At 36.4% G+C, this 23,834-nt stretch overlaps 1 protein-coding gene across 2 annotated transcripts in view; it reads left to right on the top strand.

Moving 5' to 3' along the window:
• ADAM9 (ADAM metallopeptidase domain 9) overlaps nt 1-21,875 on the top strand; it is a 77,955-nt gene extending 56,080 nt beyond the window's left edge. For both annotated transcript variants that reach the window (XM_001925664.5, XM_021075120.1), the window contains exons 17-22: nt 3,229-3,309; nt 3,541-3,646; nt 5,878-6,019; nt 8,338-8,425; nt 18,953-19,020; nt 20,737-21,875. In XM_001925664.5, coding sequence (XP_001925699.2) covers nt 3,229-3,309; nt 3,541-3,646; nt 5,878-6,019; nt 8,338-8,425; nt 18,953-19,020; nt 20,737-20,830 — 579 coding nt within the window. In that variant the 3' untranslated portion in view covers nt 20,831-21,875. The remainder of the gene's footprint in view (nt 1-3,228; nt 3,310-3,540; nt 3,647-5,877; nt 6,020-8,337; nt 8,426-18,952; nt 19,021-20,736) is intronic.

The following is a 23,834-nucleotide window of genomic DNA, read 5'->3' as shown; positions in this document are numbered from 1 at the left end:
ACCCAGAAAATGAATTAGTCTAGGATCCAGAAGAATGTCAAAGGGAAAGTCTAAGATAGACTGTATCAGGCCAGGAGAGTTACCAGTTTATTTTTTATTTTTCAACTTTTTTTGTCTTTTAAGGCCACACCTGTGGCATATGGAAGTTCCTAGGCTAGGGATCAAACTGGAGCTGCAGCTGATGGCCTATGCCACAGCCACAGCAATGCCAGACCCTTAACTCACTGAGTGAGGCCAGGGATCGAACCCGCCTCCTCATGGATATTAGTTGGGTTCTTAACCCTCTGAACTCTGATTAATCAGTTTATATTGGAGCAAGGGACTCTGCAGGGAGGCTTCTAGAGAAAGAGGAAACTAGAAAGAGGATAGGACATGACATCTTTTCTTTTCTCTCTTTTTCGGCGGGGTGGGGGAAGCTAAGGAGGTTGAATATTGATATAACAAAGGCCAGTTGTGTAAGAAGAAAAGTGAATGTTGGCTGTTGTGAAAACAAAAGCTATACAAGAAAGAAAATACACTCTTAGTACTTCGCTTTGAAATCAGCAGTGTTTTGTCTTCATTGTTGGCAAGGGATACTCATTTCCCAACTTTATTGTTTCCTTGTGGAGGAACTTCCATTAATATAACACTCCTAGGCTTTTGAGTGACATCAGCAATGAGGCTGAATAAGAGGTCTCTCAATTTTGTCCCCCCACCCCCACCACAACCATAACAATTTGGCATCCATCCATGGACAGAAGTGCCTTTGGGGGAACTTTGGGATCCAGCACCAAATGCTAAGGGACCTGGGAGGAGTCTTGCCTGTGTCTGTTAAGTAATAGACAGACAGACCTCAGTTCTGGATGTGGCCTGTGCCTGGCTCCAGCCCTTCTGGGCTGCAGTCTGGAATCCCCTGGAAAATACTGTCTTGGTCAGTCACCCACAATGAGAGAGACTTTGTGAAAGTTCATGTTTCCAGCAGAGAAGTTCCAGCACAATGTTGGAGGGAAAGAAAAAAACATTAGATGTGTTGGAGAGGGCAAGGGGAATGACTTGATTTTACCCTCAACACCCCTTACCTGAGGCAGCACAGCTTAGGGCCATGAGAGATGTTTTCAGCTTGTGATCTCTACTGTGAGGGGAAATGAGAGCAGCTGAGTGAGTACCTGGCTTTCCCCAGCTGTATGGGGGCGCATTCTATCGCACCCCATCCAGAGTGCTGACTCATGAGCTGGATGTAAAAGAGTGCAGATCCTACTGGGAGGTGGACTCCATCAAGAAGCCAGCCCACAAGTGGCTGGGGATCCCTTACCTGTGACTCTTCCCAGGTGGCCCACAGGAACCTCCATACCTCACCCCTCGCCCTCTGGCCAGCACCCTGTGTGCCCTCCTGACAGTGGTGTAAGAGTGAGCTTTCTCAGACAGCTAGTGAATGTGTGTAGAGAGCCAGCCAGAATCTGCTGGCCAGAGAGAGACCACAGATTTGTGCTTTGAATTTTGAGAGAGTTGTCAGCACTTGGCTTGGTATGTTGCAGGACTTAGAGAAGGCAGTAAGCTTAAGAATTCTGTCCCTAAGAGGAAGCAAGAAACATGGAGCAGGTGTATTCAAGAAAGCCTCAGAATCCCCAGCAAGGCTGAAGAACAGGATTTCTTTCATAAAGATAGTAAGTAGAAACTGGAGAGATTGACTGCCACTTCGAATGTGAAGATGGTAATGCAGAACTTTTAGGAACATGAAAAATCAAGGGAACTTGACATCACCAAAGGATCACAGTAATCTTCCAGTAACTGATCTCAAAGACATGATTGATGATCTGTAATGTACCAATAAAGAATTCAAATAGCTGTTTTAAGGATGCACAACAAGAAAATGCAGAAGGACAATTTAATGAGATCAGGAAAACAATACAAAATCAAAATGAGAAGTTTAACAAAGAGGTATAAATCATACGAAAAAAAGAACCAAAGAGATTCTGGAGCTGAAGAATACAGTGGATGAAATGAAAAAAAATATAATAGAGAGCATCAAACTCAAAATGACTGAAAGAGCAGAAGAAATCTGTGAGTTGGAAGACAGGAACTTTGAAATTATTCATGCAGAGGAAAAGAAAAAGAATGGAAAAGATGGGAAGCTGATGTGATCGATGGCATAACCTCAAAAGAAATAATTTCCAAATTATTGAATTCCAGAAGGAAACTGGGGGTGGGGGGTGGGCAGAAAGTGTATTTAATGAATATCCCAAAGATGAGGAGAGAATTGGTTATTCAAGCTCCTGAAGCAAATGGGTCACCAAACAAGCAACTTAGAGATTCTTTCCAAGACACGTACCTTATAACAAATCCATCAAAAAATTAAAGAAAAAGAATCTTAAAAGTAGCAAGAAAACAGAAGCTTGCAACTTAAAAAGGAAACAGCACAAGGCTATCCATGGATTTACAGCAGAAGTCTTATAGGCTGTATTCATATTCATATTTTATCATATTCACTTACTCTCTTAAGTCTGTATTCATATCTTTCTGTTTTCTGTTGGGTTATCTTTTTATTGTTGTTCTTACAAGTTCTTCATATATAAAGAATATTACCTGGTAATCTGTTACATCTGCTGTTAATAATTTTTTTTAGTTTGTCATTTTTTCAGCCATGAAGATTTTAAAGTATCCTGGAATCATTTTGACTTTGTCTCTTAAAAAGAGTATCTATGGATTTGCATGAATTTAATTTCATAGGTAGTCATGATATTGGAAGATTGTTTGGTCTTATCGACAAAGTATCCTTTTATTCTTATTTTGGGAGGAATTTTAAAGATGAAAAGTGTTTCACATTTTATCAGATGCTCTTTTGATATCTTAATAATGACAATTTATGTCAGGTATTATAGTAATAGATTTCCTGTCATTGATCCTTTTCTACAGTAGCAGGATCATCTCTCTCAGACTGGAAATAAATCCATTTGCAAATATTTTACTTTGGATTTTCACATCTATATTTGTTTGGAAAGATATATTATAGTTTCATCTTTGTTTTCAGCCTTTGTGTCATCCTTGTCCTTTCTAATTGTTAGTTTTTTGTCAATTAGTTTATTTTATTTACTTTTCTACATTTTCAAATATATAATAGGGAATTAACTATTACTTAACAAGTTTGAAAGAATTCACCAGTGAAATAATCTATACCCAGGTCTCTTCTTCCTGGATAGTTTATTAATGTGTTCAATTTTCATTGCTCATTATTTCTTTTTTTTTTTTCAGATCTGTAGAAATTTCCAATGCGTAAATGCTTCTGTTCTGAATTATGACTGTGATATACAGAAAAAGTGTCATGGACATGGGGTAGGTAATATTCTCTTTTGGTTTGTTCCTGAAAGTAGTGCTGAACAATGAGAATACTCAGTGAGCTTTCTCAGATTTTTAGATATTGGGTAATTTAGATACCTGATATATTTTTCATTCTTATGTCTTTAGATTGCATGAATTGAGTCTTTTCTCTTGGTTTCTGTTCTTGAGTTCATGACTTAGAGCAATGATCACAATTAACAAAAATGGTATTGTGATTTTTTGAAGGTATGTAATAGCAATAAGAATTGTCACTGTGACAATGGCTGGGCTCCCCCCTATTGTGATACTACAGGATACGGAGGAAGTGTGGACAGTGGACCTACATACAACGGCAAGTAATATAGAGGAAAATTAGTATGATTTCTAAGTAGCCCAGGTCAACCATGGCAGAAAATGTGATATAAACTATTCTTATAGAAAGTATAGCAGTTCCTGTTGTGGCTCAGCAGGTTAAGAACCCAACATGGTGTTCGTGAGGATGCAGATTGGGTTTCTGGCCTTGCTCAGTGGATAAAGGATCTGGCATTGCCAGAGCTACGATGTAGGTTGCAGAAGTGGCTCAAATCTGGCATTGCTGTGGCTGTGGTGTAGGCCGGTAGGGTCAACTCTGACTTGACCCCTAGCCTGGGAACTTCTATATACTGCAGGTGTGGCCATAGAAAGGAAAAATAAATAAATAAATAAATAAATAAAGTTTTGTCTACTTAACAAGTGTAAAATGATATATCAAGCTTGCTTTAATTTTTCATAGTTTTATTTTTAATTGGGCTGAATGTTGTTTCATGTAGTTTCACATAATTTTTAATAGAAAGTTTTGGTACTTTTACAAATTTAAAATTACAAGGAAAATTTCACAGTTTACCACTGTGTTCATATTTACTATATCCTTAAACTAAAGAACAGGAAACAGACAAAATTAATGTAATTAATGAATTTTTAAAACTTATAATGAGACTTAAAATCCAGAAGCATAAAATATAAGATTGATAAATTCAGCTACCTCAGAATAATAAATTTATGCATGGAGAAAAGCATTTTACCATAAGACAAATGACAAAATGGGGAAAATATTTCCAATTCACATCACAGAAAAACTAGTCTCCCTAATATATAAAAACTTTTAGAAACTGAACAAAAACCACTAGACCTACAGAAAAATAGTCAAAGAACTGAGAAGAAAATGAAATACAATATTTCTTTAAACATGAAAAGTTGCTTGAATAATGGTATAAAAAAAGAAATGCAAATTGAAATCATTTAATTTTTCACCTGCTAGTTGGGCAAAAATGCAGAAGTTTGACTCTGTGGGTGAGGCTGTGAGGAATTCTTATATATTGCTGGCTGACTTGTTAACTTGGTAGACAAGTTGACAGTTCCTTAAAAAAACGATGAGTGCATTTACCCTCTGATACAACCATTCTACTTTTGGGAAATTATTCTGTAGAAATACCTGAATCCATATGATATAAGCACAAGGTTATTCATTGTAACATTTCTTTTTTTTTGGAAGAGCAAAGGTTAGAAAAATAGGAGTTAGAAAAATAGGAGTTCTCTTGTGGTGCAGTGGGTTATGGATCTAGCATTGTCACCACAGCGGCTTGGGTCGATGCTGTGTCTTGGGTGTGATCCCTGGCCCAGGAACTTCCATGTGCTGTGGGTGTGGCCAAAAAAAAAGAAAGAAAAAAAGAAAGAAAAAGAAAAGTATTAGTAGGGTACGTACTGACTAAATTAACACAACCTTGTAATGTACTTTTGTATAGCTGTATAGAAAATGAGGTGGTGCTCTCTATAGTTTGGGAAGACCTGTAGTATAGGTAAGTGAAAAAAGTAATGTGCTGAATAGCATTTATGCTGTGCTACTTTTTATGTAAGAGTTAATAAAAAATTTTGTTCTTGCTTATATTTGCATGAAGAAATACTGTAAGATTACATAAAGAATTAATAAAAGGGAGTTCCCATTGTGGCACAGTGGTTAATGAGTCCACCTAGGAACCATGAGGTTGCAGGTTCGATCCATGGCCTTGCTCAGTGGGTTAAGGATCTGGTGTTGCTGTGAGCTGTGGTGTAGGTTGCAGACGAGGCTCGGATCCTGCGCTGTTGTGGCTATGGCATAGGCTGGTGGCTACGGCTCCAATTTGACCCCTAGCCTGGGAACCTCTATATGCCACCACGGGAAGCTGCCTTAGAAAAGGAAAAAAAGACAAAAAAAAAAAAAAAAAGAATGAAATTGGTTACCTTTGGAAGGCAGACATGAAGGGGGTAAGGCATGAGGTGTGAGTAAGACTTCTCAGTGTATTTCAATTTCTTTTTTAAAAATCATATATATTTTTTTATTATTAAAGTACAGTTGATTTATAATATTTCTTCAGTCTCTGTTGCACAGCAAAGTGACTCAATTGCACACAGTTCCCTGTGCTGTACAGTAGGACCCCTTTCAATTTCTATCAGTGTGGCTTTTGAATAATGTGAAAATTAATGTAAAGTGTATCACCGCCTAGCATGTTCTAGTTAATGAGTCAACTTCTGATCTAATGATCATTAATATAAAATCCTTCTTTCTAGAAAAGAATACTGCCTTGAGGGATGGACTGCTGGTATTCTTCTTCGTAATCGTTCCTCTTACTGTATTGGCTGCTTTTATCTTCATTAAGAGAGACCAACTACGGAGAAGCTACTTCAGAAAGAAGAGATCACAAACTAATGAGTACTTAGATTATTTTTCTTTTAAATTCATATTAACATAATTTAAGTAATTATTCATGATGATAGTCATGTCCCAGAGGCTGGTTTAAAAATTGGGTCCTCTAGGAGTTCCCATTGTAGCTCAGTGGATTAAGAACCCGACTAGTATCCATGAGGATGTAGGTTCTATCCCTGGCCTTGCGCAGATTTGGCGTTGCCTTGAGCTGTAGTGTAGGTCACAGATGCAGCTTGGATCTGGTAATGCTGTGTGGTACAGGCTAGCAGATGCAGCTCTGATTTGACCCCTAGCCTGGGAACTTCCATATGCTGCAGGCGCAGCCTTAAAAAGAAAAAAATAAAAAGAAAAATAGGATCCTCTATTCTTTTGCCATGATTAGCAGAGTTAAAGCGTAGTGGTGACTCAGCAACCTCTTATAATGGTGAGGAGAAAGGGTTAGGGTGACAGCCTGTATGCTCCTGAAAGTGGCCCCTAGGCTTCATTTTGCTTGACTTTGATTTCTGATAGTGGGGTAAGTAGAATTTAGGGCTACAACTTCTGTTTTGGGCTTCGTTGAAAAATTTACTTCCATGTCTGTTTCAAGTATTGGTTCTCATAGAAGTGTTTTTCAAGTCTGTTTTGAAAGCAGGTTATGTGAATCATCAGCTTTTAAGAAATCAACTTTGATTGGAATTCCCTAGTGACCTAGCAGGTTAAAGATTCTGAGTTTTCACTGCTGTGGCTCAGGCTGTTCCTTTGACATGGGTTTGATCCCTGACCTGGGAACTTCCACGTGCCATGGGCCTGACTAAAAAAAGAAGCTTTAATGGAAGGAAAGGTTGTCGTAATTCAGACACCTGACATTTCTAGTCTATGTGTTGGACTCATACCACTCTCAGTGATCACTTCTAATATGTTAGCTTTGGAATGTTTCCTGTATTAGGATGGACCTATAGTCAGAGCTAAGTCCAGGTTCCAGTTTGTTATATGCTAGAATTATGACTGGAATAAGAATTTAAAGTCTGGGCCTTGATTTACTTCCTCTAAAATGGGGATAAAGATATTACCTATTTCTTAGGATCAATGTGAGAATTAAATGAGGACATGTTAACAAATAAAACCCATAGCACAATGTAGTTACTTAATAGCTAATTTTTATTATGATAACGATTTCGAAATTTACATATCTTGCCTTGATTGTTCACCTTTATTTCATTGCCCTATTCCTCATTTACCACATAATATTTTTCTAGAGTATCCTGATGTTAGCTTTTTTTTTTAGTGTATTCTAAAACAGATTTATCCTTTCTTCTTCTTCTTCTTTTTTTGTTCTTTAGGGTTGCACCCGCGACATGTGGAAATTCCCAGCTAGGGGTCAAATCAGAGCTACAGCTACGCCAGCCTGTGCCACAGCCACAGCACTGTGGGTTTCGAGCTGCATCTGTGACCTACACTGCAGCTCAAGGCAATGCTGGATCCTTAACCCACTGAGTGAGGCCAGGGATGGTTACTAATCAGATGTGTTTCCGCTGAGCCACAACAGGAACTCCCAGATTTATCTTTCTATCCTTTCCGTCTCCTAACTTTTTATCACTCTTCAGATTGACCAATCCATATAGATTATTGCCCAGTTTGCATCTCTGAAATTTTAGTACATAAAAATTTTTGTACATAAAATTTCATAACAATAGCTATGTTCTATACACTTCTATCTAGCTGACGTACTGTCACTGTGGGGTGTCTAAAACTTAGCTGACTTCTTTCCAGCCAACTTGTTTGCTCCTCCTAGACTTCCTAATATTCACAGTGACTCCTTGCAAGCCTAATAATATGCTCTTATTCCTCTCTGATTTCGGCAGACTCGAGAGAAAAGTTTGGGAACACTGGCCCAGTTGACCACATTTCATAATTTCTTAAAATTTCAGTTTATTTAATTGTAAAAGTGAGGTGAATAAAGCTTTCTGGTACTTAAGGATTAAAACTGTGAAAGCTGTAAAAATGTCGTAAAAGGAATTCCCTCTGTGGTTCAGTGGGATCAGTGGCATCTCGAGAGCTCTGGGATGCAGGTCCGATACCCTGCTCGGCACAGTGGGTTAAGGATCTGGTGTTGCTGAAGCTGTGGCTTAGGTAGAAACTAGTGCTCAGATCTCATCCCTGGCACAGTAACCAAAAAATGAAAAAAAAAAAAAAAAGGTCATAAGAATGTTAGCTGTCATTGTGGTCATTATCAACACCACTACCAACATCATTATTCTGTATTTGGGAAAAAGCAAGGTTTATGTACTATGTCATATAGAAATGTTGTAATCTTAATTTACCTTAAAGGTAACTGTGTCTTTCAGATCCCATGGCAAAAACCAAGCAAAAGCTCCTCGACAGCCAGCAAGTGTTCCTGGACATGCTTCTTCAGTGACTCCTCCCAGAGAAGTTGTAAGTTTATTTATTTATTTATTTTTTATTTGTCTTTTGTCTTTTTAGGGCCACACCCTTGGCATATGGAGCTTTCCAGGCTAGGGGTCTAATTGGAACTATTGCTGCCGGCCTACACCACAGCCGCAGCAATGCCAGATATGAGCCGCATCTGAGATCTACACGACAGCTCATTACAACGCCAGATCCTTAACCCACTGAGTGAGGCCAGGGGTCAAACCCGCAACCTCATGGTTCCTAGTCGGATTAGTTTCCGATGCTCCACGACGGGAACTCCTGAGAAGTTGTAAGTTTAAAGGAAAATTTCTTTTTCTTTATATGATATTATGCTATCAGATTTTTAAAAATTAAAAGAAATGGTTATGTAATATAGAGATAAACATAGAAAATTTCCAAAGAATTTAGGAGTGTGGTACATAGTTGGTCTCTGGGTTAGTTAAAGGAATACCAGTAGGGTCCCTGGCCCAGAGAAGAGAGAAACATGTAGACCTCGAGAATGTTTTGCCTGGAAACCAAGATTAGGAAATGACATGGGGTTTGGGCTGTCACTGTTTTTTCCTGTGTCTGCCTGTGTTTTAATGCCTGGCTTCCCCAGGGTATGTTACCTGGTGCTAATAAGCTCCTGCAATAATACACCTAATTGTCTCAGCATTGGGACCAGTAATTAAGGAGTACTGGGATAATGATAAACTTTTTCTTATATGCATATATCTCTGAGAAGTATATAATGTTTTATCTGCTTTGAAATTTTGTATAATATTTTGTTTACTGTCATACACATTTATCTGCAATGCGCTTTTTCCTTTAACATTGCTTTGTGATTCATCCCTATCAACTTATGTAGCTCTCATGCAGTCATTTTCACTGTCTGATCTTGGAAAGATAGCAGTGAGTGATGACTTGAAGCAAGATCTTAATTCTCTGCTCAGGAATTGAACCTGGGCAGCCTGGGTGAAGATCAGGAATCCTAGCTACTAGACTAGCTAGAGGCTAAAAGCCGAATTGCCCTGGTTCTTGCCCCCTATAGAAAGCAAGAATGTTTCAAGGAGGCAAAGACTGTAAACACAGATAGAAAGTTTATTGTTAGAAACACAGTACAACCTGTGGGAGAGCACATAGGGAGTTCATCTATTTATCAAAGGCAGAGGTAGAGCAGTAATATACACCCAAAGGAGCTTGGGAGTAGGTGTCCCTCTGAATGAGAAGCTTGCTAGAGAGGTGATTTAAATCACTTACAGGGGCACTTCTTCCGGGTCGTTGTTTTTCTTTGGCCAATTATCTTGTTTTAACTTTTTCATGCCTGACCAGACCAAGGGCCCTCCCTGATCTGCGTACACATCTTTTGGCCAAGATGGAGTCCAAAGCAAGGCATGCTGGGAAGGTTATCCAGACTTCTTATGGCCTGGCATCACCTCCCTTTCTGACATAGAGGGGACTCTCTGCTTCATGTGTGCTTGGGGTTTCCCTGACCCTGAGCATGGGAAGTATGTGACCTCTTGGTCTTTTGCCCAAGCAGGGCTCAGTCCCTCCTTTTTTTTTTTTTTTTTTGGTCTTTTGTCCTTTTAGGGCTGCACCAGTGGTATATGGAGGTTCCCAGGCTAGGGGTCTAATTGGAACTGTAGCTGCCAGCCTACGCCAGAGCCACAGTAATGCCAGATCCGAGCCGTGTCTGTGACCTACACCATAGCTCATGGCGACGCCAGATCCTTAACCCCCTGGGTGAGGCCAGGGATCGAACCTGCAACCTCAGAGTTCCTAGTCGGATTCGTTTCCGTGGCACCACAATGGGAACTCCTCAGCCCTTCTTTTAATCCTGTCGTTATCATTGTTTAACAAGTTCACAGAAGACAAGTACCAATTATTTGCCTTGTGCCCGTTGTTATTTCTATCTTGAAGTACAGACAGGTGGCTGGTTGTAAATGTTTATCCTGGAGCCCATCTATCTCCTGCTTCATGTTGGTATTATGTTACATCAATACCACACAATTTGTAAGTCCATTTTTCTGTTATCAGATTCCAACTTTTCATTACTGTAAACAAAGCTGAGATGAACATTCTCTGTGTTTCTTATGCATATGTATGAATTCTAGTACTGTACTAGTATGGTAGTTACTATCCACATGTGGCTATTTAAATTTCATTTTAAATTAAGAATCTCATTCCTCATTGACATTTTATTTGATTTTTTAAAATTTATTTTATTGAGTTCCCACTGTGGTGCAGTGGGTTAAGAATCTGACTACAGTGGCTCAGGTTGCTGCAGAGGTGTGGGTTCAATCCCCAGCCCAGTGCAGTTCAATAAAGGATCCGTCACTACCACGGCTGTGGTATAGGTTACAGCTGTGGCTTCGATTTAATCCCTGGCCTGGGAACTTCCATATGCCATGGGTACAGCCACAAAATTAAAAAAATTTATTTTATTGAAGTATAGTTGATTTATAATGTGTTAATTTCTGCTGTATAGCAAAGTGATTCAGTTATACGTATATATACATTCTTTTCATATTCTTTTCCATTATGGTTTATCACAGAATATTGACTGTAATTCCCAGTGCTATACAGTAGGACCTTGTTTTTCCATTATGAATATATACATTCTGTATATATACAAACATGTAATAGTTTGTATCTTCTAATCCCAAACTCCTAATCCATCCCTTTCCTGCCCCTACTCTCTCTTGGCAACCACAAATCTGTTCTCTATGTCTGTGAGTCTGTTTCTGATTCATAGATAAGTTCATCTGTGCTTATTGTTATTTTAAATGCTTAAGATCCCAAGTGGCTACTAACTATTGTAGGGACACTACAAACATAGAATGCTTCTGTCATTGCAGAAAATTCTACTAGAGGGCTCTGATCTAAAAGTGTATAGAATTAAATTGCTAAGTTGAAAGATTACATGAATATTTATTGGAAAATGCCAAATTGTCTTCCAGAAAGGTTAGACCATTGGGTAATTGTATTGTCACTGGTGTATAAGAATACCTGTCCAACTGCATCTTTGTCAACTCTTGGTATTGCAAGACTTTTAAAGTCTTTCCAATTATATGGAGGTAAAATGATTAGAAGTCCTTCTAATACAGAAAGACACATATGGAATCTCCCTGTTCTACTTCTTATTCCTTTATAAAAAAAGAAACAAAAATTCTTAAGTGCCTCAGTCCCCTTTAACCATATATCTCGGAGATTTTCCATATCACTCATATAGGGCGATCACAGAATCCTTATAGATGCAAGTTAGAAATTATATATGTGTTCTTCATCTTTGACATTTTTTTCCTTTTTCATTGTGGTACATTACATATGCCATGAAAATTGCCATTTTGACTATTTTAAGTATGCAGTTCAGTGGCATCAGTTACATTTACAATGTAATTAGAAAAATTTCTAAAGCTTTTTCATTACCCCAAACAGAAACTCTGTACACGTGAAGTAATAACTCCCCATTCCCCTTCCGTAGTAACCACTATTCTACTTTTTAAAAATTGATATCTAATAGACATAACACATTATTTAAGTTTCAGGTGTACAGCATAATGACTAAATATTTGTATATATTTTGAAATGAGCATCACAGTAAGTCTGGTTAGCATCTATCACTACACATAGTTTATAGACTTTTTTTCTTGTGGTAAAACTTTTTAAAGATTTACTCTCTTAGCAGCTTTCAAATAAACAATGCAGTATGATTAACTGTCATCATCAAGTATATATTACCTCCCATTACTTATTTATTTTATGGGAAAATAAATAAGATGACCACCTTCATCTCTTTCCACCCATCTCCCTCTCCTGACTGGCAATCTCCAACCTGTTTTCTGTATCTAAGATTTTGGTATTTTTTTGTTTGTTTTAGATACTACATGTGAGATCATATAATATTTGTTTCTTTGTCTGACTTATTTCACTTAGCATCATGTCCTCAAGTCTATTTATTGTTGTCACAAATAGCAAAATTTCCTTTGGTTTGGTGTCTGAATAATATAGATATTATTAAAATTATAATATAGTATATTTTCTCGGAGTTCCTGTTGTGGCGCAGTGGAAACGAATCTGACTAGGAATGATGAGGTTGGGAGTTCGATCCCTGGCCTCACTCAGTGGGTTAAGGATCTGGCTTGCCGTGAGCTGTGGTGTAGGGTGGCAGCTGTAGCTCTGATTAGACCCCTAGCCTGGGAACCTCCCTATGCCATGGGTGCGGCCCTAAAAAGCAAAAAAAAAAAAAAAAAAAAATGTGAGAATGTTATTCTGTATGAGAATGTATGTGTGTATATATATATGTGCCACAGATGGACATTTAGGTTTCTTCCATGTGTTGGCTATTATAAATAATGCTTCAGTGAACATAGGAATGCAGATGTTTTTACAAGTTAATGTTTGCATTTTCTTTGGATAAATACCCAGAAGTAGAATTCCTGGATCATGCGGTAGTTATGTTTTTAATTTTTTGAGGAACCTCCATATTGTTTTCCATAGTGGCTGCACCAATTTGCATTCCCACCAGTAGTGCACAAAGGTTCCCTTTTTTTCCACCTCCTCTCCAACACTTGTTATTTCTTGTCTTTTCTAATAGTCATTCTAACAGAAGTGAAGTGATATCTTATTGTGGTTTTGATTTGCATTTCTTTGATGATTAGTAATGTTGAGCACCTTTTCATAACCTGTTGGCCATTTGGAAAAAATGTCTCTTCAGATCCACTGCCCCCCCCTTTGGTCCATTATTTGGTTTTTTGTTGTTGAGTTTTATGATTTTTTAAAAATATATTTTAAGTATTAAACCATTTTCAAATATATGATTTGCAGATATTTTCTCCCATTCAGTTGGCTGACTTTTCATTTTGCTGATTTTTTTTTTTTTTTTTTTGGTCTGCAGAATCTTTTTGGTTTGATGTCATCCCACTTGTTTATTTTTGTTTTTATTGCCTTTGCTTTTGATGTGAAGTCCAGAAAATTATCATAAGAGCAGTGACTGTTAGGGAGCTTATTACCACATGGGTTTTTTTTTTTTTTTTTTTTTTTTTCTGGGAGTTTTATGTTCAGGTCGTAATCCATTTTGAGTTAAAGTTTGTATATGGTGTAATATAGTGGTATAATTTCATTCTTTTGTGTGTGCCTGTCTAGTTTTCCTACCACCATTAATTGAAGAGACTGTCCTTTCCCCATTGTGTGTTCTTTGCTCCTTTGTCATAATAATTGACCATAAATTAATTGTCATAAATTAAATAATGCATGGGCATATTTCCCTATTCTGTGTGTCTGTTTTTATGATTACCATACCCCTATATATAGGTTGATATCAGAATGTGTGATGCCTTCTGCTTTGTTCTTTTTTCTCAAGATTGTTTTGGCTATTTGGGGTCTTTTTCTACTTTCTATCTCTATGAATTTGCCTATTTTGTGTACCTCCTATGCATGGAATCATGCACTATATATTCATCTTTTGCTTATTTTATGTAGCACAGTGTCTTAAAGGTTCATCCTTGTAGAAGCATGTATGAAAACCTTGCTTCTTATGGCTAGTAACATTTTGTTATCCATTCATCTGTTGTTGGACATTTGGATTTTCACCTTTTGCCTAATGTATTCACTGTTGCCATTAATTTGTATATACATGTACCTATTTGGAGTACCTATTTTCTATTTTTTGAGTTTATGCCTGAGTACAGTTTTCGTATCATATAGTTATTGTATACTTAGCTTTTTCAGGAACCACTAAATGTTTTTCCACAGTGGCTGCACCATTTTACATTCCTACTGTGATTGATCTAATTTCTTTACATGTTTGATCTTTGCACTTTTTTTCTGTTTTTGTTTTTGTTTTCTGTCTTTTTAGGGCTGCACCTGTGGCATATGGAAGTTCCTAGGCTAGGGGTCAAATCTGAGGTACAGCTGCCACCCTACACTACAGCCACAGCAATGCAGGATCCAAGCTGCCCCTGCGACCCATACCACAGCTCACGGCAACACCAGATCCTTAACCCACTGAGCAAGGCCAGGAATCAAACCCTCGTCCTCCTGGATGCTAGTCAGATTTGTTTCCACTACACCACCATGGGAATTCCCTTTTTCTGTTTTGTTTTTAAAGATTTTCTCATGGCCATCCTAATTTTAGGAGGTTAAGTGGTACGTTGTGGTTTTGGTTCGCATTCCCCTAATGATTAATGATGTTGAGTATCTTTTCATGTGCTTATTGGCTATTTGTTTATTTTCTCTGGAGAAATGTCTATTAAAGTCCTTTCCCCTTTTAAAAATTGGGTTGTCAGTTTGTTGTTGAGTTGTGAGAGTTCTCTACATATTCTGTATATTAACCCCTTATCAGATATAGGATTTGCATATATTTTCTTCCATTGTGTATGTTGTCTTTTCACTTTCTTGATAATGTCCTTTGGTGTGCAAAAGTTTTAAATTTTATTTAAATCAAATTTACTTATTCTTTTCTTTGCTGCTGTGTTTTTGATATCATATCTAAGAATCCCTTGTGAAATCCAAGGTCATGAAGATTTATTCATATATTTTCTTCTAAGTGTTTTATAATTTTAGTTCTTACACTTAGAACTAAAGTATTGACCCCATTTTGAGTTAATTTTTGTATATGGTGTGAAGTAGGGATCCAGCTTCTTTCTTTTGCATGTGGAAATCCATTGTCCTAGTACTATTTGTTGTAGAGACTATTCTTTCCCCACTGAATGGACCTGGCACTTGGCATCTTGTGGAAAATCAATCGCCATAGACATATAGGTTTATTTCTATATTCTCAATTCTATTCGTTAGTCTATATGCCCATCTTTATGCCAGTACTACACTGTTTTGATGACTATAGCATTATTATAATTTTTGAAATTTGCAAAGTATATACCCATCACCTTTATTCTTCTTTTTAAGATGGTTTTGGTTATTTGGGAACCCTTATGCTTTCATATGAGTTTGAGAATCTGCTTTTTTACCTGCAAAAAAGGCTCTTGGACTCTTGATGGGGATTATGTTGAATCTGCAGATGACTTTGGGTTGTATTGACAAATCTTGACAATATTCAATTTTTGAATCTATGATCACTATTTGTCTTTCTATTTCCTTAGGTCTACTTCATTTTCTTTCATCAGTGTTTTGTAATTTTCAGTGTCTTTCACCTTCTTAATTAAGTTTATTCCTAGATATTTTCTTATTTTCAATGCCATTATAAATGGAATTGCTTTCTTAATTTCCTTTTTGGATTGTTCATTGATGGTGTATGGAAATGAAACTGGTTATCGTATCTTTATCTTATATCCTGCATCTCTGTTGAATTCATTTATTAGCTCTAGTAGCTTTCTTGTGGATTCTTCAGGATTTTCTATTTCATATAGGATCATGTTTTCTGGAATAGACATAGTTTTACTTCTTTTCCAATTTGGATGCCTTTTATTTATTTATTTTTCTTGTCCAGCTATTCTGGTTAGATCATCCACTGCTATGTTGCATAACAGTCGTAAAACCAAGCATCCTTTTTTTGTATTCTTAATCTTAGGGGAAAAGCTTTGTTTCTTTGGCATATTAAAAAACTTCCTTATGTTCTTACAGTGATGTCTTTCATGTTGATGGTTACATGAAAGAAGTCCTTAAAGAAGTTCCTGATAGGAACCTTCAGCTGTTAGTAGATTCCTTATGTATGAGATTGGGAAAGACAATCTCTCATCTTAACTCCATTTTTAAAAAATATTAATACAGCAATGTCAGCGTTTTCTTTTTATCATTTATGTTATACATTTTTATGTGCAACTTTTCTTTGTCCTTATGTTGTCTCTTATAAACAGCATATCTCGGATAAAAAAATTTTAAATTTGTCTTCTAATTGGGAACTTAAATTTATTGACACTGAATCCAATTATTAACATGCTTTTTCTGCTGTATTGTTTAATACTTTCGTTATTTTCCTGTTTTCTCCCCATACTGCAAATCCTCTTGTATTCTTTTGGGTCAGTTTTGTCCCCCTAATCCCCTTCCACATTTCATTTTCCTCCTCTGCTAGACTTTAGGTACATTATAAGATAAAATTAGACTTTCATTTTCCTCCTCTGCTAGACTTTAGGTACATTATAAGATAAAATTAGACTTCAGTTATTTGTTCTAGTTTCTTGTAGCTTCATTATATTTTTTAAAGCATTTATTTGTTTTAACATATAGAACTACCTACTTTTTGTACTTTATCTGAGCATTTTAATGTGTACAGTCTTTTTTTTTTTTTTTTTTTTGGTCTTTTGTCTTTTTTTAGGACCACACCCACGGCCTGTGGAGGTTCCCAGGCTAGGGGTCTAATCAGAGCTACAGTGGTCTGCCTATGCCACAGTCACAGCAACACCAGATCTGAGCCACGTCTGTGACCAATACCGCAGCTTGCCGCAATGTCAGATCCTTAACCCACTGAGCGAGGCCAGGGATCAAACCCCACAACCTCATGATTCCTCGTCAGATTCATTTCCACTGTGCCACGATGAGAACTAATGTGTGCAGTCTTGATGGGTTCTGTGGTTTGATGTTTCTGCCAGCCCTCTTGTGGTGGTTTGTTTCTCAGTGTGTTTTGTCATATTGATTACAAACTTGCATTCTTTGGACTTTATATGAGGGATTATTTCAGTCCTGAATTACAGTGAGTACCTACAGAGAGTATATATTTTCCTCGGCCAGATGTTTAGGGGATAAGGTCGCTCTTTGAACTAAAATTTTTGTTGGTGTTTTTTGGATCACACAAGCATTATGAACTCTCACCCTCAAACCCTTGTTAGGATGGGTGTGTGTTTAGAAGTCATCCATGGAGACAATTTTTTTTTTTTAAATTCCCCTTATACCAGTACCAATACTGTATAAGCAGTGTCTCCACTGTTCTTTGGGATGGTGTTTGTTTATCCAGTTAACCCAGGGTGGGTATTGCCCTTCAGGGGTCTAGGCTTCATATAGGGTCTTATATTCAGCATCCTATCCAACTCAGGCCCCAGGAATTGTCTTCTACGTCCATATTACCTGAAAATGCATAATGTAGCCCCAGGATGAGAAGGTATTCACGGGACAAATGCTGCTGCTTTGGATTCTTTATGCTTTCTTATTGTTTTTGGTCTTGAATGTTTCTTACTTTCTAGCAACTCATCCTAGCATTTAAAAAAAAAGCCTATTTAATATTTTAACCAGCATTTTAGGTATGCTCTACCTGGAACATTCTCGTACACTGTTTGTGAGTAATGTGCATGTACCCCATTCTTTTTAATAACTGCATACCATAATAACTGTAAGGTATTCCGTCTTATACCTTTACCATAAATTTAGAAACAGGTTATTTCAAATCTTGTTACTGCAGAAAATGTAGCATCAAGCATCCTTGTACATGTATTTTGCATACTAGTATATGTCATATAAATTCCAAGAAGTGGAGTTTAACTGTCCCTTTCAAGTGCTGCTCCTATGGCTTGGTGGAAAGGGATGAGACTTTTTTTGCATCTTTTCTGCATTTTCACAGAACAAGTAAGTCACTCTGTGGAGCAAAAAATAGCAGGTGATAGGCCACCTTTTCCACATCAGCACCGAGAGACTAGTCAAGTTCGCCAACACTGTGCATATTCGGCCTCTCAAAGAGCTTGAGAAAGTAATAGTTTGTAGTGGAGACCACCTTGGTCAAGATCACTTCAGCAGTGATTAGTATTCCAACTGATTGTCCCTAACTTTCCCTAATGTTACATGATGTTTGGAAAACATTTACTTTGACATTCTTATTTGAGGCTCACTTTGTTCTAAAACTATTTCTACTACCTTGTCAGTGAAGAGTATCATGGATTCCAAAATCAAGGGTTGTAAATTAGTGGTATTTATTGTACCAGTTAGGTACTATCGATTTTGGGCAATTATCATTTTGGAAGATTTTGTTTAAAAATGTATTGACATAAGAAATATGTTACCTTTTAACTAAGATAGTTGATCAGGACCAAGATGAAATGTTTCATTATTATCGAATTTTAAAAATATAGTCTTGGAGTTTCCATCATGGTGCAGTGGAAACTAATCCAACTGGGAACCATGAGATCTCATGTTCGATCCCTGGCCTCCCTCAGTGGGTTGGGGATCCAGTGTTGCCTTGAACTATGGTGTAGGTCGCAGACGTGTCTTGGATCTGGCGTTGCTATGGCTCTGGCGTAGGCCAGCAGCTGTAGCTCCGATTAGATGCCTAGCCTGGGAACCTCCATATGCTGCAGGTGCGGCCCTAAAAAAAAATTAAAAATTAAAAAATGTATATATATATATATGGTCTTAAAAGAATTACATAGTCCGCATTCAGTAGCAAAGATATGTTGAAGAAGTAAAGTAGTTTTAAAGGTCAACATTATGTTGTCTATTTGATTTTTAAATATATATATTTAAAATATATTTATGTATTAAATTTATATATTTAATATAATTGAAACGTATTGATTTTTAAATGCATTGATTATTTTATATGGAAAATAAACTGTATATAAAATATATTTATGAGTTCACTGTGGTAACAACTTTTATTTTCCTTTTTAGCCTATATACGCAAACAGATTTCCAGTACCAACTTATGCAGCCAAGCAACCTCAGCAGTTCCCATCAAGGTCTGAATTTGCTTAGATTACTTGATCAGAATAAAACCCAGGGTTAATGTCTAAATAGTTCCTTGTATTTTAACTTAATTTAGGACAAGGTATTTATTACCAACAGTTTAGACAGAGCACAGTTTGCAGAAAAGCTTCTAAGAACTTTTATGTAAGTTCTGTCATATGTGTGCAGTGACAAAATGAAATTGTAAAGAAGTCCAAACAAGATAATGAATAGCCACTTTAGCATTTGGTATCCATAATATTCAGAAGCAAGGACCTTTCAAATAACCAGCGATGGGAAATCAGATAGGCTGGACTAGCCTTCCCATTCAGAACAGCTAGACAAGCTAATACAAATAGGAGAAAGTATATATTTGAAGGCATTAGAAAACTACTAAGGAAATGAGGAATTATGGGGCTAAGGACCAGGAGAGGAAGGCAGTCCAGAGATGATCTCAGTGTTTGGGGACTATTTTTTTGTCCTAGATTGTACCTACCTATTCTGTATAGGAGAAGCTAGGATGCTGAGGAGAGGTTTCCACAAACTCATAGACCTAAGGGGACAAAAATTGGGGCCCCAGATTTTGTGTTGGGATCCAGGGGTGAGAGTGAACTAGAACTTCATCTTATTTCCTATAGTTTTTTTTTTTTTTTTTTTTTGCTTTTTTCCAAAATCGTTTGGCCTCCAATTTAAAAAGCCAGATATACAAGAAAAGAAAATTGTGACTAAAACCAAGAAAAGCAGACTCAGAGGGTATCCAGGGGATAGAGTTATCAGGCATGGGCTTTAAAGTAACTATGACGATCATGTCATGGAAATAATAGTCAAGATTGAGAAATTCAGCACAGAACTAGATGTGCTGAGCTTACAAACCTAAAAAAGGAATCAAATGGAAATTCTGGAACTGAAAAACATGAGAAAAAGACTCTGGATGGGTTTAGCATCACCAAGAAAGGAGAAAATTCCATACATTTTTGCATTACATGAAGTATATCTCAGTCCCCCATTCCCAAAAGTCCTTCAAATTACAATTGAATTTCAACACTGAGTAGTGTCCTCAACTGTAATCTTTATTATTCAGTAAGTGTACATTGAAATCCAGTTGAGCATCAAGAGAATAATATATAAATTGTGAGGCAGATATTCAGCGGGTAAAGTTCTAGTTTATTGTTGGAGTAGGGGAACACTAGCTTGGATGAAGAGGTTACAGAGGGTATCCACAGTTTACCGCAGTATGAGGATTGAGAAGGACAGGTATAGAAGTCACAGCAGGTTTCATTCTCAGAGTGGAAATTATATTTCACAGAGCTGGCATTTCAGAGCTCCATATGTATATGTAAAGTTTACACTTGGTAGTAATTTGCTCCCCTTAAATCCTAACTGCACAAGGGGTGCTTAATTCACATAAAATCTTTACTTTTCTTTTACAATTTGTCTTTTCAATTTCCTGTCTTTTCCATATCCTTTTTAAGATACAGATAAACCGGCACCTTTATACAGCACGATCGATTATAGAATGGCAAGACTTTAAGGTAGTTACTCCATTTTAGACTCTGATTGGAGGCCTTTAACCATTGCAAATAAGATTCATAATCATCTCGAAATATGATATACCCACAAGAATCATCAGTGATGTTCAGGATTGTAATTCCATTGGGCTCATAATGAATGTAGCATTATTTCATTCAATTGAAACACACGACTAACTGTCTTTTCTCCCCCCTTCACAGGCCACCTCCACCACAACCGAAAGTATCATCTCAGGGAAATTTAATTCCTGCTCGTCCTGCCCCTCCACCTCCTTTATATAGTTCCCTCACTTGATTTTTTTTTTTTTACATTTCATTTTGCAGATATCTTCAGGGAACTGAGCTGATACTTTTTTTTCCTGATATTTTCTTGAAAAGCCTTTCTTCCTGCTGGAATTATGAATGACAAAAAAAAAAAAAACCACAAAACAAACTTTATTAATGCAGAAAAATAGAACTTGAGTAGTGGGAAATGAGAAATAGAAGAAATGCAGTAAAGCCAGGGAATTTAGAATAACATTTTCATTTCCATTATTGAATACATTTTACTCAGTCATCTATGAGGTTAATGCACCTGACGTGGATTATGTTACTTTGAACATGTTATTGTAATGATTCTCAAATTACCTGTATTGGTTTAAGTTTTGTCATTATGTGCTTAAATGTAATTCTGAATTTTGACCTTAGTTATCATTGATGTAGTTTCTGGTTGAACATGCAATACTTTAATAACCTATGAAAACTAATTAGCTGCCAATAATATCTAATATTTTTCATCTTGCACGGACTAATAATCACTATATACTAGAATCTTGTCTGTCTCACTCATTACACTAATAAAGGAATATTCTGTCTCCAGAAGAATGCACAAAACCCACTGTTAAGATATCATAATATTATTTTAAAAATACAAAAACACTAAAAGTGTACATGTGTGTATTCACACACAATTATTATCTTCCATTTTTAAAACAATCTATGGATAAATGATTCTATGGATTCTATGGATAATAGATTCTGTGGATCTATCTATGGATAATGAATGTTAGAAAAGTTAATTTAATAATAGAATTTCTATTACGAATCATGTTGAAGCATAGCATCCTTTTACAATAGCATTATTTTAAATAAATTATAAACTTTAAGGTACGAAGTATTTAATAAAACTAATCAGATATGCAGTTGATTCTTGGCTATAATAAAAAGCAGGAGCAATTATAACATCTTCAATCAATTGAGCTATCATAAAACCACTTGAGAATTTCATAAGCACTTTAATTAAGTCCAAAATCTGAAACTTCAAAGCTTGCTATTAATAAAATTTAGAATGTTTACATTTACTAAGGTGTGCTTGATAATGTCTGTGTTAACACTAATATATATATACATATATATATATATATATATATTTTTTTTTTTTTTTTTTTTTTTTTTTGGCTGCCCCATGGCATATGGAGTTCCTGGGCCAGGGATCAGATCCGAGCTGCAATTGTGACCCAAGCCGCAGCTGCGGCAATGCAGAATCCTTAACCCACTGTTCTGGGCTGGGGATCAAACCCATGTCCCAGTGCTCCCAAGACACCACCTATTTCTTTGCGCCACAGTGGGAACTCTGACACTAATATTTTTAAGGTGATTAGGCTGGAGAAAGGAAGGAGAAAAATTTTTCTTAGATCTAAGTGTAAAAAAGTTAGTGGTGTCTGTGTTATTGTCGTAGCTGTGATTAAAAAGTGAATTTTTTTACTATGGAAGAAATGGTATGAATGATAAAAATTTAAGCACCTAAATTTTTTTCATAACCTTTCATAATAAAGTTTATTAATAAGTTTATTAACTGAATTTCATTAGTTTTTCAAAAAATTTTGATTTGTGTATATATATATATACAAATGTGAGATTTACAATAAATAAAATACTTGAAATTCTGATTTGTGTTACTCAATAACTTAAATACTCAGCTATTTATAACCTTATTAATTAAAACATTATACTAGTTTTAGATAAAACTACTAGTCAGACGTTTACAGATACTATCTCACTAATTTTCCTAACTTCTGCCAATTTGTGAACAATGGCCTTTGTTATTAAAGGAAAACAAATTAGTTTTGACGATGGCACATCTCATTTCTCTGACGATGGTATGTTGTTTTAAGTCAGGTATATATTAAAGATTGTAAACAATCCCAAATGAAAATTCTTCATTTCAATTTAAATCTCTGAATGAGTTAATATACCACTGAAAATATTTGTTATTAATATAATCCCATTTTTTGCAATTGTAATTCATATCACTGAAATTTTAGTTGTTCATATAGTAACTATGCACCTTAAAACTTTTCTCAAATTAGATAATTCCTTGGATCTTTGAATATTTAGAAAGTTTTTCTAAAAGACTAATAAGTCTGAACTTCATTTGCTTTTATATATATTTTAACTTAGGTTAAAATATGCTTTTCCCTTATGTTTGTCCTTGATTTATCTTACATTGTTATTAAAAATTGTAAAATTTTGGAGTTCCTGTTGTGGCTCAGTGGGTTAAGAACCTGACTAGTATCCATGAGGGTGTGGGTTCAATTTGTGGCCTCGCTCAGTGGGTTAAAGATCCACTGTTGCAGTGAGTTGTGTAGGTTGCAGGTGTGGCTCAGATCTGGGGTTACTGTGGCTCTGGCATATGCTGGCAACTGCAGCTCTAATTCGACCCCTAGCCTGGGAACTTTCATATGCTGCAGATGCAGCCCTAAAAAGAAAAAAAATTGTAAAATTTCTTGGTCAGATGCGCCACTTCAAAATTTGAAAATATTAAAGGACTTCCTTGCCATCTGCTAAAGATATTTTAATAATCAAGAATAAATGATATGTAACTTTGATGTCACTCTGCAACTATGTTCATGAGCATATTACCTTGTTCTAGGTGTTGCACTTTCCCTTTCTATTAAGCACATACTTGGGTCTCTATCTATATAGTATAAGCACAATCCAGGTTTTCTAAGCACAGATCAGATTTTATTAAATTCTATAAATGTCTACTGAAACTCTATCATCTTGCAGGTACCATGTTAGTTATTGTGATATGTAAGTTTTCAATGAGACATGCCTTCTGTTATAGAGAGAGCCATATATACAAGTAAGAATAATAAAAGTCTGCTTTTTTATTTACTTTTATTTTACTTTTTGGCCCCACATGTGGCATGAGGAAATTCCCTGGCCAGGGATGGAAACCCAGCCAGAGCAGTCACAATGCAATGCATAGTTCTTAACTACTAGGTCACCAGGGAACTCCAAGTCTGCTTTTTTAAAGA

This window comes from Sus scrofa, chromosome 15 (genome assembly GCF_000003025.6).
Source record: "Sus scrofa isolate TJ Tabasco breed Duroc chromosome 15, Sscrofa11.1, whole genome shotgun sequence".
Taxonomy (NCBI): domain Eukaryota; kingdom Metazoa; phylum Chordata; class Mammalia; order Artiodactyla; family Suidae; genus Sus; species Sus scrofa.
The sequence above is the reverse complement of the archived record's forward strand: the minus strand, read 5'-3'. Positions and strand labels throughout refer to the sequence as shown.